At 46.4% G+C, this 14112-nt stretch overlaps 1 protein-coding gene across 2 annotated transcripts in view; it reads right to left on the bottom strand.

Annotated features, from left to right (window-relative positions):
- Positions 1 to 760: 760 nt before the first annotated feature.
- ABCF1 (ATP binding cassette subfamily F member 1) overlaps positions 761 to 14112 on the bottom strand; it is a 16715-nt gene continuing 3363 nt past the window's right edge. The window contains exons 2-25 of one of the 2 annotated variants that reach the window (XM_039220594.1): positions 11860 to 11906; positions 11550 to 11639; positions 11302 to 11428; positions 11124 to 11161; positions 10930 to 11037; positions 9069 to 9143; positions 8871 to 8987; positions 7918 to 8022; positions 7449 to 7571; positions 6944 to 7044; positions 6761 to 6846; positions 6344 to 6483; positions 6110 to 6258; positions 5706 to 5789; positions 5383 to 5507; positions 5077 to 5189; positions 4785 to 4956; positions 4550 to 4624; positions 4388 to 4458; positions 2333 to 2365; positions 2081 to 2249; positions 1839 to 1903; positions 1680 to 1752; positions 761 to 1538 (exon numbers count right to left, since the gene is read on the bottom strand). In XM_039220594.1, the coding sequence (XP_039076525.1) occupies positions 1372 to 1538; positions 1680 to 1752; positions 1839 to 1903; positions 2081 to 2249; positions 2333 to 2365; positions 4388 to 4458; positions 4550 to 4624; positions 4785 to 4956; positions 5077 to 5189; positions 5383 to 5507; positions 5706 to 5789; positions 6110 to 6258; positions 6344 to 6483; positions 6761 to 6846; positions 6944 to 7044; positions 7449 to 7571; positions 7918 to 8022; positions 8871 to 8987; positions 9069 to 9143; positions 10930 to 11037; positions 11124 to 11161; positions 11302 to 11428; positions 11550 to 11639; positions 11860 to 11906 (2453 nt within the window). In that variant the 3' untranslated portion in view covers positions 761 to 1371. The remainder of the gene's footprint in view (positions 1539 to 1679; positions 1753 to 1838; positions 1904 to 2080; positions 2250 to 2332; positions 2366 to 4387; positions 4459 to 4549; positions 4625 to 4784; positions 4957 to 5076; positions 5190 to 5382; positions 5508 to 5705; positions 5790 to 6109; positions 6259 to 6343; positions 6484 to 6760; positions 6847 to 6943; positions 7045 to 7448; positions 7572 to 7917; positions 8023 to 8870; positions 8988 to 9068; positions 9144 to 10929; positions 11038 to 11123; positions 11162 to 11301; positions 11429 to 11549; positions 11640 to 11859; positions 11907 to 14112) is intronic. The other variant, XM_039220595.1, reaches the window with a different exon arrangement.

Here is a 14112-nt window from a genome sequence, read left to right as displayed (position 1 = left end):
TGAGAAGGGAGGGTCAAAGAGAGAGGGAGACACAGAATCTGAAACAGGCTCCAGGCTCTGAGCTGACTGTCAGCAGACAGCCCAACACAGGGCTCGAACGCACGAAATGTGAGATCATGACCTGAGCCGAAGTTGGATGCTTAACCGACTGAGCCACCCAGGCACCCCTGTAACTAGACTATTGATGCAGCCAGGCCTTATCTTTTCCGTTTTGTGCACCCCATAGTGCTGTGCGTGATGTCAGTTATTTAAGAACTTTTGAGAGAGTACCAGTACTGTGGGGCCCTGACCACAGAGGAAAGCTTGGACAACGGGAGGCCCAAGAGTCCCAGATAGAAGGGACTCTTTCTGTTCCAATCTGAAGGGTTGGAGGTCCTCAAACAGCAAGCACCATCTAAAATGCATAAGACTTGGGGCGCCTGGGTGGCTTAGTCGGTTGAGCGTCCGACTTTCGCTTGGGTCATGGTCTCACGGTTCGTGGGTTCGGGCCCCGCGTCGGGCTCTGTGCTGGCTGCCAGCTCAGGGCCTGGAGCCTGTTTCAGTCTGTGACTCCCTCTCTCTCTGACCCTCCCCTGCTCACGCTTTCTCTCTCTCCTAGAAGTAAATAAAACATTAAAAAAAAAAAAATTTTAAATGCATAAGACTACAAGTCAGATCTATCTGTATTCGTGGGGAAGAGTGGATAGTGAATGGTGTTAGCAAAGTGAATAAAGTAAATCAAAACTGAGAATGGTCCCAACTCCCATGAATATCCAAACAGTGACAGGCAGCAACAATTCCTTTCCTTTATTTCTTCCTCTTATAAAGGGAGATCCAAGTTGAGTGGCAATTCTTTCTTGCCTCCAAGCCCCAAACACAAAACCAAAACTGCAGGCACCAAACCCTGGGCTGGGTAACAGGCCTCAGAACTTGCCTCCGGCACTGAGCTGCAGTAACTGTTTATATCAGGAAGTCAGCATTACATAAACCAGAAAAGAATAGCCCCACTCAAAGACCAAGGGACCAGGTTGGGCATGAAGCTTTCTGGTGGACCACAGGCAGGGTTCTTAGTAATGAAAGTCTCCAGATAATTGGCCACATAAGTTTGGCTAGATGGAGCCTATAACGATCATCATCTCTGTATATATGGAGGGATGTCAAGGATAAGGCCAGCTCAGTTATCTGAAGAAAACTGTAACAGGCTAGTTTTTCAGAGAAAAGGAACCAAAGTGGTACCCGGATCACATCAAGACCATGCTCCACCTTCCTGTGCCTGAGTAGTTGCTGGGTGAGCTGCAGACCAGAGGCAGGCTTCCACTCACAGAAAGGGAGACAAGAGCAGACTTTTGGCCACACAAGCTTGTCTTTCAGGAGACTTCCAGGAAGGAAAACTCACTCTCGGGGTCTAATGACCATGACTTCACCCAGAGCCTCCAACACTTCCCGCTTGTAGTCCTCGAAGTCACCATCGATCTGGCTTACACTCTGCTCCTCCACCACCCACAGCTGGCAGTTGGTTTCAGTGATGAGTCGGGCATCATGGCTGACAACAATCACAGCTTTGAAAAAAGATGTGAGAAGGAAAAACAGGGAGGATGGAGGCAGAGAGGAATGAGAACCTGAAAGAAGGGAGCCCCAGCCAAGGCACACTATAGTGTGGTCCCCAATGGAGGAGGAGGGTGCACCCTGAGCCAACTTACCACCCTTGTATTCATTGATGGCTTCCCCAAGAGCATCAATAGACTCGATGTCCAAGTTATTGGTGGGTTCATCCTATGGAGGAGATATTCCATGAACAAGTGTTACAATTCTTTTCATTACTGTCGCCTTTACCCCGTCCCATAGTTCAGCTCACTCACCAAGATGAGGACATCGGGTTCCCGACAAGCTAGCTCAGCAAATACAACTCGGGCTTTCTGCCCACCTGTAGAAAAGGAAAAAGAGGGCCATCACACTTCACTGCCTTGTGTTTCTGAAAGTAAACTCTGAAAATGTGTGTGTGCAGAGACTCCCCAAGTCCTAGTTCCTCTTTTCTGACTCTAGGTACAGTCTGAGCATGTGAAAAACTGAGGACACCTTCCACATCCCCCTACAGTGGTACCAGAGAGTTTGCAGATCTGGATGGTGTGGGCATGACTCTCAAGACCAAAACGGCCTAGGCACTTCCGGGCATCCTGGTAGGGCAGGTTGAAACCCCGCTGCAGATATTCAGTGGGTGTCTCCTCCATGCGCAGCTGCTCTGCATACTGCTGGTTGAAGAAGCCAATTTTCTGCCCAAGAGAGGAAGGTGGTCTGTGAAAATCATACTTCCTTGATCAGACTCTTAACTCCCTAAATCCCAAAGCCAACTTACCAACCGGTGGTTTTTTCTCATTTCTCCACGAGTCTGCAAGGAAAAAACAAGTGAGAAGATAAGGGAATGGGGAGGAAGGTACAGCCCCTCCACATCCCCATTTTTCTGAAGGGGAGACAAATACCAGAATCGGGCTAGAAATAAGTCCATGCAAGAAGGGGAACCCAGATAGTCTCCCTAATGTGACAAAGGCACATCCAGGAAATAACAAGAGTACAGAGCAAAGGGGAGTGAGATGAGAATAAAGAAGAGGAGACAAAAAATACAGATTCAGAATCAGGAGGGGACTGACCACAAAGAACACCCCCTTCCCAGCCAGCATGATCCACCAATGGCATCTTTTTCAGGGTTCTGCCTCACATGGGGGTTAAGAGACTGTGAGAGGATCTAAGAAAGAACACCTTGAGGTGTGTGAAGAAATGGGCCCATCTCAACACTTTCCTGGAGGGAGTAAAGATGGTTAAACTAACCAAAAGCACTGTATGGCAGTATGTTGTAAATCCTAAAAACAATTCTAGGAAGTTTATCCTAAGAAAAAAGCTACACTCATAAACACGTACAATAAGAATATTTACTTGGGTACCTGGGTGGCTCAGTCGGTTAAGCATCTGACTTCGGCTCAGGTCATGATGTCACGGTTCAGGAGTTTAAGTACCACAACAGATGAGCTCAAGCCCCTCTTTGGATGAGCCCCACTTTTTCTCTCTCTCTCTCTCCCTCTCTCTGACCCTTGTGGGATTCTTTTTCTCTCTCTTATTCTGCCCCTTGGTCACTTGCACCCTCTCAAAAAAAAAAAAAAAAAAAAAGTTTACTATAGAATTGACCTTCAGAAAGAAAAACCAGAAATAATCTAAGTAACATCAAATAAATTATAAATCCACAAGAAACAAATGTACACAGGCAATAACTGGCATGGAAAAATGCTTAATGTATATTATCTGAGAACTGGCTATAAAACAATTTTCTGAGAACCTGTTTTTGTTAAAAATAATTATATGCACATTTGCAGAGAAAAAAGAGGAAGTAATCCAACTAAATTTTAAACTCTGGTTATCTCCAGACTTTTCGGACTCTTGCAATTTTGTTTTTAAGGTTTTTTTTGAGAGAGAGGGAGTGTGTGTGCATGTGCACACATGCATGTATGCACATGTGAATGGGAGGGGGCAGAAAGAGAGGGAGAGAGAATCCCAAGCAGGTTCCATGCTGTCAGTACAGAGCCCAACATGGGGCTTGATCCCAGGAACCATGAGATCATAACCTGAGCTGAGATCAAGTCAGAAGCTTAACTGACTCAGTCACCCAGGTGCCCCTCTAACTCATGCAATTTCTAGTTATTCTATAATGGACTTCCATTTCTTTAAAAAAATTTTTCTAGGGGCGCCTGGGTGGCTTAGTCGGTTGGGCGTCCGACTTTCGCTCAGGTCATGATCTCGCGGTTCGTGGGTTCAAGCCCCGCGTCGGGCTCTGTGCTGACTGCCAGCTCAGAGCCTGGAGCCTGTTTCAGTCTGTGACTCCCTCTCTCTCTGACCCTCCCCTGCTCACGCTGTCTCTCTCTCTCTCTCCTAGAAATAAATAAAAAAAAAAATTAATTTTTCTAATGTTTATTATTTTTGAGAGACAGAGAGCAGGCAGGAGAGGGGCAGAAAGAGGGAGACACAGAATCAGAGGCAGGCTCCAGACTCTGAGCTATCAGCACAGAGCCCAACATGGGGCTTGAACCCATGAACTATGAGATCATGACCTGAGCCGAAGTTGGACACTTAACTGACTGAGCCACGCAGGCGCCCATGGACTTACATTTCTTATGTAACCAAAACACACATGGGGGAGTGGTGTCCCCAATCCAACTCCACTTCTCCTGGCTCTCTCCCCTGATCTACAGTGTTCTCTATAGCAACTCTTAAGGAAGGGAATCATCTATGATGAGTTCTGTATTTAAGTGATCTCCAGCACAGAGGGGGCTCCCTGATTCTAACGTCTGGTGAATTCTAATGTCTGGTGAACAGCCGCCTTTTCACACTTGTCATGCTCTCTTGTCCTGGCTCTAGGACTTACTGGCGTCAGCTTGCCTGTCAACAACAGGAGCAGGGTGCTCTTCCCCACGCCATTAGGGCCCACGATGCAGACTGCAAGGAAAAAGACAGATGTCAAAGAGATCCCCAGAAACTCTCCCTGAAGTCCTGCTCCACATCCCTAAGCCACTTGACACCAACTCACTCCTTGAATCCATGTCAATGCCAAAATCCAGGTTCTTAAAGAGTGGTTTCTGCCCCTCATAGCCAAATGTCACACCTAAGAATCAGGAAAAGAAGTGAGACTTTTCAGAGTCACTCTGAAGGTGTCCTAAATGTCCTTTCCTGGCATCGGAGAAAAGGAACAGATCCCATGCTAGGTGAATGACAGGGGGTGCACACACTTCCACCCTGTGTTGCTGGGGTCTGCAGCTGCTCACCATGCAGACCCAGCACAGGAGGGCTGAGTGGCGGGGGGTTAGGGAAAGTAAAGCGCACAGTGTACTCCTTGGGGCGCTTCAGGAGCTCGGGGGCCTCTTGTGATTCCTCATCCTGGTTTTTCCGCCGGCATTTCTGTTGCTTTCGAGTCAGGGCTTCCTTTGTTTGCTTTTCCTGGAGAGGAAGGGGAAAAGGAGAAATCCACACCCTTCATAGCAGTCCCTGAACTGGAGGGCAGTGTCCCAGAGTTCCCTTTTTCCATTCCTATTCAAGAATAGGCCCCGAGGTGCTTACCGCCTGCTTGGTGGACTTGCCACCTGCCTTTAGCTCCTTCAGCTTCTTCTCCTGCTTCTCATACTGCTTCAGCAGTTCTTTCTGCTTCTGCTGATACATCTTCTTGAAGGTCACTGAGGCAGAAGAGAAGGATGGGCAACAAAGGTTGTCTTTCTCCCCAGCAAAGGGACAACCAGGACTGATAAGGACAGAAGTGGGCATCACTGTCTAGACTCTTAGGATCTAGCTAATCATCATTCCCCTGTGGGTCCTCCCTCCAAGGCCTCTTCCACATCTCTCTTTCCCCCCTAAAATGATCCTACTTACTGTAATTGCCCCGATAGTAATGGAGCCGCTGGGCATCGAGATGGATAATATCGGTGCAGACATCGTCCAGGAAGCCCTGGTCATGGGAGACGATGAGCAATGTCTTCCGCCAACCCTGGAGGTAGCTGGGTTTTAGAGAAGAGTGTGGACAGGTCACAACGGTCAGGTTAAGGTTAAGTCAGGGAAAGGAAACAGACAATGAAAAAAGGAAGGAAAAAAAGGAACTGGATGGAATGCTGTCAAGGACAGAGTGTAAATAGCTAGAGGAGACAAGGACAGAATGGCAATCAATGATGAAAAGACTATACTTAAAGGTGACGCACTTATTGAGCCAGATGACAGCATTGAGGTCCAGGTGGTTAGTGGGTTCATCCAACATCAGCAGTGTGGGCTCCATGAACAATGCCCTAGAAGGCAGGGCAGCAGAATGTAGGGTCAGGGGTAGAAAGATTCTTGCTCAGAGAACTCCACAGAAGCCTCTGGCAGGCGAGACCATGAACACTCCTTCCACATCTCTCCTCAGAGAAGCTCCTGTGTAGGACGTATTGAAGAGAATATACCCCCAGGTAGGGAGGAAATATCTTGAGTCTGGCAATGTAAACAATACAGGAGGGAGGAGGAAGCCTTGAAACTTCCTACTGACTTTTGAAGAACAGGAAGAAGAGAAACACCCCCTAGCCCATGGACTGATGCTGACAAAGGGAGAGTGGGGAAGTGGGTGGCCCACCTGGCCAAGGAGACACGCATGCGCCAGCCCCCAGAGAACTTCTGTGTGGGCCGATTCTGCATTTCAGGGTCAAAGCCCAGACCAGCCAGGATCCGCCGGGCTTTGGCCTCTGCAGCTGCTGCCCCTGTCGCCCGCAATTCCTCATATACCTGGAGGAGGGAGAAGAGGACACATTTCCAAAGGTTCCAGGAACCCCCAACTCTTAACCCATGTCCCCTGCGCCATCTCCTCTACCTTCTCTAGCCTCTCAGCAGCTGTGTCATCTCCCTGCTCCAGCTGCCCCTGGAGCCGTCGCTCCTCTTCTAGTAGTTTCAATCGCTTGGTGTCTGCCCGAAGAACAGCCTGCACTGCTGGCGTCTCGTCCGCTACCACCTCTGGGGAGTCAGGGGAGAACAGGCTGGTTGCCCTAAGGGCCAAGACTCCCATTCCACTTCTTCAGCTCAATTTCGGGTTTGTCTGACCTTGCCCAATTCTTTGTACTTGTTCCAAAAACATTTTCTCCAGTGTCTCCTTTCCTTAGCATTCATCTCCCAGTCCCCAATCTCCCTCTAGAACCTTTCCCACTTCATAACCACAATTTCTTCTGTTCTTGGTTGACTCTTCTACTCAAACTGCCCACCCCTCAGGCCCCTGTCCCATCACTGGTCTCACCCTGCTCACACAGCAGCACGTCAATGTTGGGAGGGATGCTCAAGGCCCGGTTGGCGATGTGCTTGAGGAGAGTGGTCTTGCCCTTGCTAGGGAACAAGAACTATTAGGACTAGCCCATCCCTGAAAAACCTCTTCTTTTCTTTCCAGCCCCTTTCCTTTTATATCTCCAGCTCTTCTCCTCACCCATTGGGTCCCACTAGCCCATAGCGGCGGCCAGCTACAATGTACAGGTCTGCATTGACAAATAACTCCTTGCCGTGGGCTGAGATGCTGAACTTCTCCAGCTGCAGTCATCAGGGAAGCAGTGACAGAGGAAAGAAAAAGCACATGAGAACCCCCCTCTTTCAGACAGCTTCCTCCCTTCTGGGAAGCCTCTGACAAAACAGACAGCTCCAGCATGACCCTCTTCACCATGCTGGTCCACTGCTTCAAAGAGGAGTCTCCCAAATTCTAAGCCAGTCCAGCCCATCCCACTCTACTTGCCCCCCAAGGGTGGATCCATTTACTTCTGTTGGTTTCCCTATCTTCTAACTGAAGCTGGCAGAGCTCAAGGTATGGAAAACACCTCCAAGCTTTCTTCCAATGGACTAAGCCACTCATACCTTGCTTCCTCGGCTACCATGGCCACTCAGGGAAAGGTGGCACTTCCCTGAGTAAACTGGTTGGGAGGGGGCCCCTTAGACCTTACCTTAATGTCAGATGCATTTTCTAACATGGCTTGGCGGGAGGACACCTCTGCTTGGGACACAGAGAAATCATTTTCAGCAGCATTGGCTGCTTTTAACAAAGCCACCTGGCGCTCATACTCCATCTGAGAAAGAAGGAAAAACCACGTATGAGGCCACTGTCTGCCAGTTACCCATCACAACACAGCCATATGTCATCAGACACAAAAAAGCTCACAGAATACAATTGCTTCTTTATTCCAACTGTTGTTCTTGCAGTAGCCTAAAGGCCCCTCTAATTCAGATGTAGCCTAGTCAAAAAAATTTTTTTTTTTTTTTTTTTTTTTTTTAAGATTTTAAGTAATCTCTACACTCACTGTGGGGCTGGTACTTGATGAAGAGTTTCATGTTCCACCTACTGAGTCAGCCAGGAGCCCCCCAATTGAAATATTTTAAAAAATCAAGCTCTCCTAACTTTGACCAAGATCTTACTTGTTTCTTTAGCTTTTTCTTCTCCTTTTTGCTAAGGTGCACATAAGGATCATCAGCCTTAGACTCCCCTTCTTCTTCCTCCTCTTCTCCTTCTTCCTCTGAGCACTGTGAGAACAAGGGGATGATGAAAAACGAAAGACCTCTTCTAGAACTCAGGTTTCATGTCATTCACCCAGTCCCACAGTTAGCTCATTCCTTCTTCAGAGTCCTGAAATATCTTGGTGGGTCCTCTCACTCTCTCATACACACCCCTGGGGCTCCCTGGAGTCCTTCATCCACTTCTGCCAGCAGGAATGATAGAAAACAAATGGTATGAACATGTATGTACAAAGTATAACAATTCCACACGCCTATAAATAAAACTGCCCATACCATTGGGGAGGAAATAAAACGGATTTTTTCTTGTGTATCAAATGAGTTTCTGTAACTTACATGTTAACATACAAAGAAAAGGTCCAGAAACCCTAACATACAGCACTAAGAAATCTAAGAGAATCCAAAATTAGAAAAGTGCTAGAGGTGGAAGGACTGCAGAGATCACTAGATCATACAGACAACCGAGCCCTGAGAAGGTGAAAAGGTCACACAGGTGGTGAGTGGCAGAGACAGAATCCAGATCATCTGAGCCTAACACCAGGGTCCTTTCCTCTCTGAATCAGGACCTGAATGGACTGTGGGCCAAATCTCACCTGATGCCTATTTTTATAAGGCCCAAAAGCTAAGAATGATTTTACATTTTCAAATAATTGTTTTATAAAACAAGAATATACATCGGAGATTGTATGTGGTCCACAAAGCCAAAAATATTTACTACGTGGCCCTTTACAGAAGCCTGCCAACTCCTGCTCTGTGTAGTAAGGCCACCCCCACATCCAGCTCCTCTCCCCCAACCAAGAGCCACAAAAGGCTAGTCCCTTAGCCCATCTTCCTTCCCCCAACACCAAAATACACACCTGCTCTGTCTTCTTGGCCTTATCCTTCCCTTGTCTGGGTGGCTCCTTTTCTTTTGTTATTTCTTCTTCTTCATCCTCCTCCTCTTCATTGTCCAGAGCAGCAAATTTATTTTGAGGCTAATAGGGAAAAGACAACAGATGTGATGAAATGTTTTAATTCCTGAGACCCAGCACCTCCTCCTGCAAATACTCCCTCACCTTGGTCTTCCTCTTTGACTTCTCTTCCTTTCCCTTTTTGCCCTTCAGTCCAGGCTGTTGTTCCTCAGACACAGCCTGGAGAACACACACACACACACACACACACACACACAAACACATACACAGAAAATTAACTTGCTAACTTGTTTACCAAGCATTTCTAGGGAGTCAAGAACTAGGAGCTAACTACAGAGTGCTGCTCAGGAAAATATGAGGCCTAGGAAAACCCCAGTTTCTAGCTTGAGATGAAACAGTGAAAAAATAATTAGATGTCAGCAAAGCTAAGGGAACACGAGTCAGGAAAATGAACAACATGGGTAGGGTGGAGGGCTAGCACTAACACTGGAGAGCTTCCTTGAGAGGGCACATCTTTTTTTTTTTATTTCTAGGAGAGAGAGAGAGACAGCGTGAGCAGGGGAGGGTCAGAGAGACAGGGAGATACAGACTCTGAAATAGGCTCCAGGCTCTGAGCTGGCAGTCAGCACAGAGCCCGATGTGGGGCTCGAACCCACAAACTGCGAGATCATGACCTAAGCGAAAGTCGGACCCTTAACCGACTAAGCCACCCAGGCACCCCGAGAGGGCACATCTTGAGAGGAAATAACGGACTTAGGCTTGGAGAGAGCATTCTAAGTAAGAGGGAAGACACAACATAATGAAGGCAGGCAGGCTTCAGGGTGCATGTCTTGCTCAGTTGGTGGAGTATGTGACTCTTGATGTTGGGGTGATAAGTTCAAGCTCTATGTCGGGTGTAGTGCTTAAGGGGAGGGGAACCTGGCTGGCTCAGTCAGTAGGGCATGCAACTCTTGATCTTGGGGTGAAGTTTGAGCCCCAAGTTGGATGTGAAGATTACTTAAAAGACAAATAAGCAGGGGTGCCTGGGTGGCTCAATCAGTTAAGCATCCAACTTCAGCTCAGGTTATGATCTTGCGGTTCGTGAGTTCAAGCCCCGTGTCAGACTCTGTGCTGACAGCTCAGCCTCCTTCTCTCTCTGTCCCTCCCCTGCTCATGCTCTGTCTCTATCTCTCTCTCCTAAAAATAAAAACAAGCAGACAAAACCACAAATACTTCAACACAGGCATAAAACTGAACGCCACAGTGTGAACAGGCTGATTTGAAATATATACATGGAAGACCAAGTAACCCTCCAGAGGGGCCAAGTGGAAAAGCAAAGACTTGAGGTCTCTTGCTTCCGATTTTGAGCGTCTGACTTCGGCTTGGGTCATGAGCTCGAGGTTCATGAGTTGAAGCCCCACATCAGGCTGTCTGCTGTCAGTGCAGGGCCTGCTTTGGATCCTCTGTTCCCCCCTTTTCTGCCTCTCTCCTGCGCACAGACATTCTCTCTCAAATAAAGGTTTAAAAAAAACCTTTTTTTTAAAATGATGATTTTGATAGTGTCAGACCTAAAAGAACTATTTTATTTTTTAAAAATTTTTAATGTTTATTTTTGAGAAAAAGTGTGTGAGCAAGGGAAGGGCAGAGAGGGAGAGACACAGAATGTGAAACAGGCTTCAGGTTCTGAGCTGTCAGCACAGAACCCAACGTGGGTCTCAAACCCACAAAGTGTGAGATCATGACCTGAGCCAAAGTCAGATGCTCAACCAACTGAGACACCCAGGCACTCCTAAAAGAAGTTTAAAAGCAGGAAAAGGGGAGCCTGGCTGACTCAATGACACATGTGACTCTTGATCTCAGGGTTGAGAGTTAGAGCCCACACTGGGTGTAGAGTCCTTAAAAATAAAATCTTAAAAAACTTTAAAATTAAAAAAATAAAAGCAGGAAAAAAAGCAAGGGAATTACCACACCATGGCCAGAAAGTGCTATATGGGGTGGGAGTGACTGGCAGAGTAGCCACTTTCACCTTATTGATCTGATTCTTTTCCAGTTTGGCAGGCTTGGGAGGATTTTTTTCTTCCTCCTCCTCATCCTCACTCTGATCTTGAATCAGGGCTGCAAAAACATTACCACCCTAGAAAATGAAAGAGCCCGAAAAAATCAGTGGGATGGTCAACATTGCACCCCTGGGGTCTCTTTTTTATCATACAGATGGCTTACCTTGGTTTTCTTCCCTCCTCGCGGCATTGGGGCAGGTTCTGAAATGAGAAGGGGGGTGGGGAGATGAGGTAGAAAATAATTATGTCTGGTTCCTCAATCTAATCCAACTCAAAAATCAAAAAATGAGGCACTTCACTATTCATGACTCAGGGATTCTGGGAACCCAGAGGTCATTTACCCTCATCCTCCTCATCACTGGCTGGCACTGAGAGCTTCTTAAGACGCTCCATGAGCTCTTTCTCTTCTCCGTCATCATCCACGTCCTTCTTCCGTCGGCCTTTTCGAGTGTCTCGTTTCTTTTTTTGCTGCCAAAAAGAAAAGAGAGTAAGACAATGAAGCCCAAGCTCCTCCCACACCTCTGCAACACAGAGAGTTCCCCATTAGCTGACTGATCAATGTGGGCTGGACCCCTTGACACTTGAGAACCTGCTGCTGCTGTTGCGGCTGCTCCTTCTCCTTGAGCACTTTCTCTTCTTCCCCAGCCTGTTTATCTTCTATTGCCAGTTCCTCAAAAAACTGTAACGGGAGTTAAGATACAGGTAAATGTGGCTCAGAAACCAACCAAGTCCTTCTCTGCCACACAGAGGCCCACTGACCTTCCAGTCCACCCTTATCTTGCTTCCTTTCTTGAAAAGTATCTTTTCTCCTCCCTTGGACCCCCCAGCTCCTTCACAGGGGCCTATTTTGATTGAAAACACCCACTGTCATTTCTTATCCACAATCCTCATTTACTCACCGTCTTTTTGGTCTTTTTGTCCTTCTTTCCTTTCTTCACCACTTTGTCTAGAAGGTTAAGCAGACATTGTGAATGCTTATCTACAAATTCTAAAGCAGCTTGACCTCCTCTGCAAAGCTCTCAGTGACCCCACCCTATTTTACTATTTTCTATCATTCCTTAGGCATTTGCACTGTCCCAACTATGCCTTGGTCTAGAGTGGCAATGGAAGGGAAGCAGAGAATTTATAAAGTGAAGACAGAGGTGGGACACACTACTCAGAAATGACTCCTACATTTTTATTAAGATTTTATTTTTAAGTAACTTAGTATATTAAAGTAATCTCAATACTCAACATGGGGCTCAAGCCCCTAACCCCAAAAGAGCCCTATGCTCTTCTGACTGAGCCAGCCAGGTACCCCAGAAACTCCTATGTTTTTAGCTTGGCAAAACTTGTTGGGATAGTGGTATCATTTATTAACTTAGAATATACTGGAAGAGAAGGTTCTCTCTCCCCACCTCTATCACCCATGAGGGGAAAAGCAGGACAAAGATATCATAAATTTGATTTGCCATATGTCATTTGTGAAAAGCTGCAGACTGTGTAAACGGAGCTGTCTGGTAAGTAAACAAACATCTGGGTCCATGCCCCACCTGCCCTGCTCAAATAACATTCTAGCACAAATCATACTGTTATATGTAACTGTCTTTCATCCCAGAGAGCAACCTCACAGAATGTTAAGCTCGTGTTCCCATGGAACAAAGTGGGAAGTCTTATATAAAACCTGACTGACAACAAATTCCAGCTCCTCCCTTCTACCTAACCCTGTTTCCCTGAAGGCAGGGGACTATGTCTAACTCCCTCTCTCCCTACCCCCATGAGAATGGGAGGCAACCAGCAGGTTTACAATTTCTCTTCCTGTTCAGACCTACCCACCATCACTTTCCCCTTGAAATCATCTTAACCATCCACTGCTAGCCAATTCTATCCAGAACCACTTCTATACTATAATCATTTAGTTAAGAAAAAAAAAAAAAAAAATCAGGGGTGGCTCAGTCCATTAAGCGTCCAACTTTTGATTTTGGCTCAGGTCATGATCTCACAATTTGAGGGTTTGAGCCCGCATCATGTTTTGCCCTGAGCATGCTTGGGATTTTCTTTCTTTCTCTCTCTCAAAACTAAACATTAAAAAAATAGACTGGCAGTTTTCCACTACCTACATTACTTTTCATTAAAAAAAATTTTTTTAATTAATTTATTTTGAGAGAGACAGAGATAGAGAGAGAATCCCAAACAGGCTCTGTGCTATAAGCAGAGCCTGACACGGGGCTTGAACTCACAGAACCACAAGATCATGTCCTGAGCTGAAACCAAGAGTTGGACATTTAACTGACTGAGCTACCCAGCTACCCCTATTTTTCATTTTTTTAAAAAGTAGGCTCCTAGGTTCCACATCCAATATGGGGCTTGAACTTGTGACCCTGAGATCAAGAGTCACATGCTTGATGCTCAGGACACCAAGTATGGAGCCTGCTTAGTCTCTGCTTCTGTCCCTCTACAATGTGCACCCATGCACATGCACCTCTCTCTCTCACACACAAGATAAACATTAAAAAAAAAAAAAGTCACATGCTCTACTATTTTTATTTTTATTTATTTATTTATTTTTTTAAATTTCTAGGAGAGAGAGACAGCGTGAGCAGGGGAGGGTCAGAGAGAGAGGGAGACACAGACTCTGAAATAGGCTCCAGGCTCTGAGCTGGCAGTCAGCACAGAGCCCGACGTGGGGCTCGAACCCATGAACCACGAGATCATGACCTAAGCGAAAGTCGGACGCTTAACCGACTAAGCCACCCAGGCGCCCCTCTACTAAGTATTTTTATTTTTATTTTTTTTTTTTTTAAGTATTTTTAAACTAGAATTCCATATGGTCTGTAGTAACCAATTATTTAGGAAAGTTTTACTGAACACCTGCTATGCCCAAAACTGTAGTTATCAAAGGACAATCCCTATAATCTAAGACTACAAATTAAAAGGTTCCTATTCTAGGCATGGAGGACACTTGTGGGGATGAGCATTGGGTGTTATGTGGAAACTAATTTGACAATAAACTGTTTTTTTTTTATTATTTTTTTTTAACGTTTTATTTATTTCTAGGAGAGAGAGAGAGACAGCGTGAGCAGGGGAGGGTCAGAGAGAGAGGGAGTCACAGACTGAAACAGGCTCCAGGCTCTGAGCTGGCAGTCAGCACAGAGCCCGACGCGGGGCTCGAA

This window comes from Hyaena hyaena, unplaced genomic scaffold (genome assembly GCF_003009895.1).
Source record: "Hyaena hyaena isolate Hyena2069 unplaced genomic scaffold, ASM300989v1 scaffold_906, whole genome shotgun sequence".
Taxonomy (NCBI): Eukaryota; Metazoa; Chordata; class Mammalia; order Carnivora; family Hyaenidae; genus Hyaena; species Hyaena hyaena.
The sequence above is the reverse complement of the archived record's forward strand: the minus strand, read 5'-3'. Positions and strand labels throughout refer to the sequence as shown.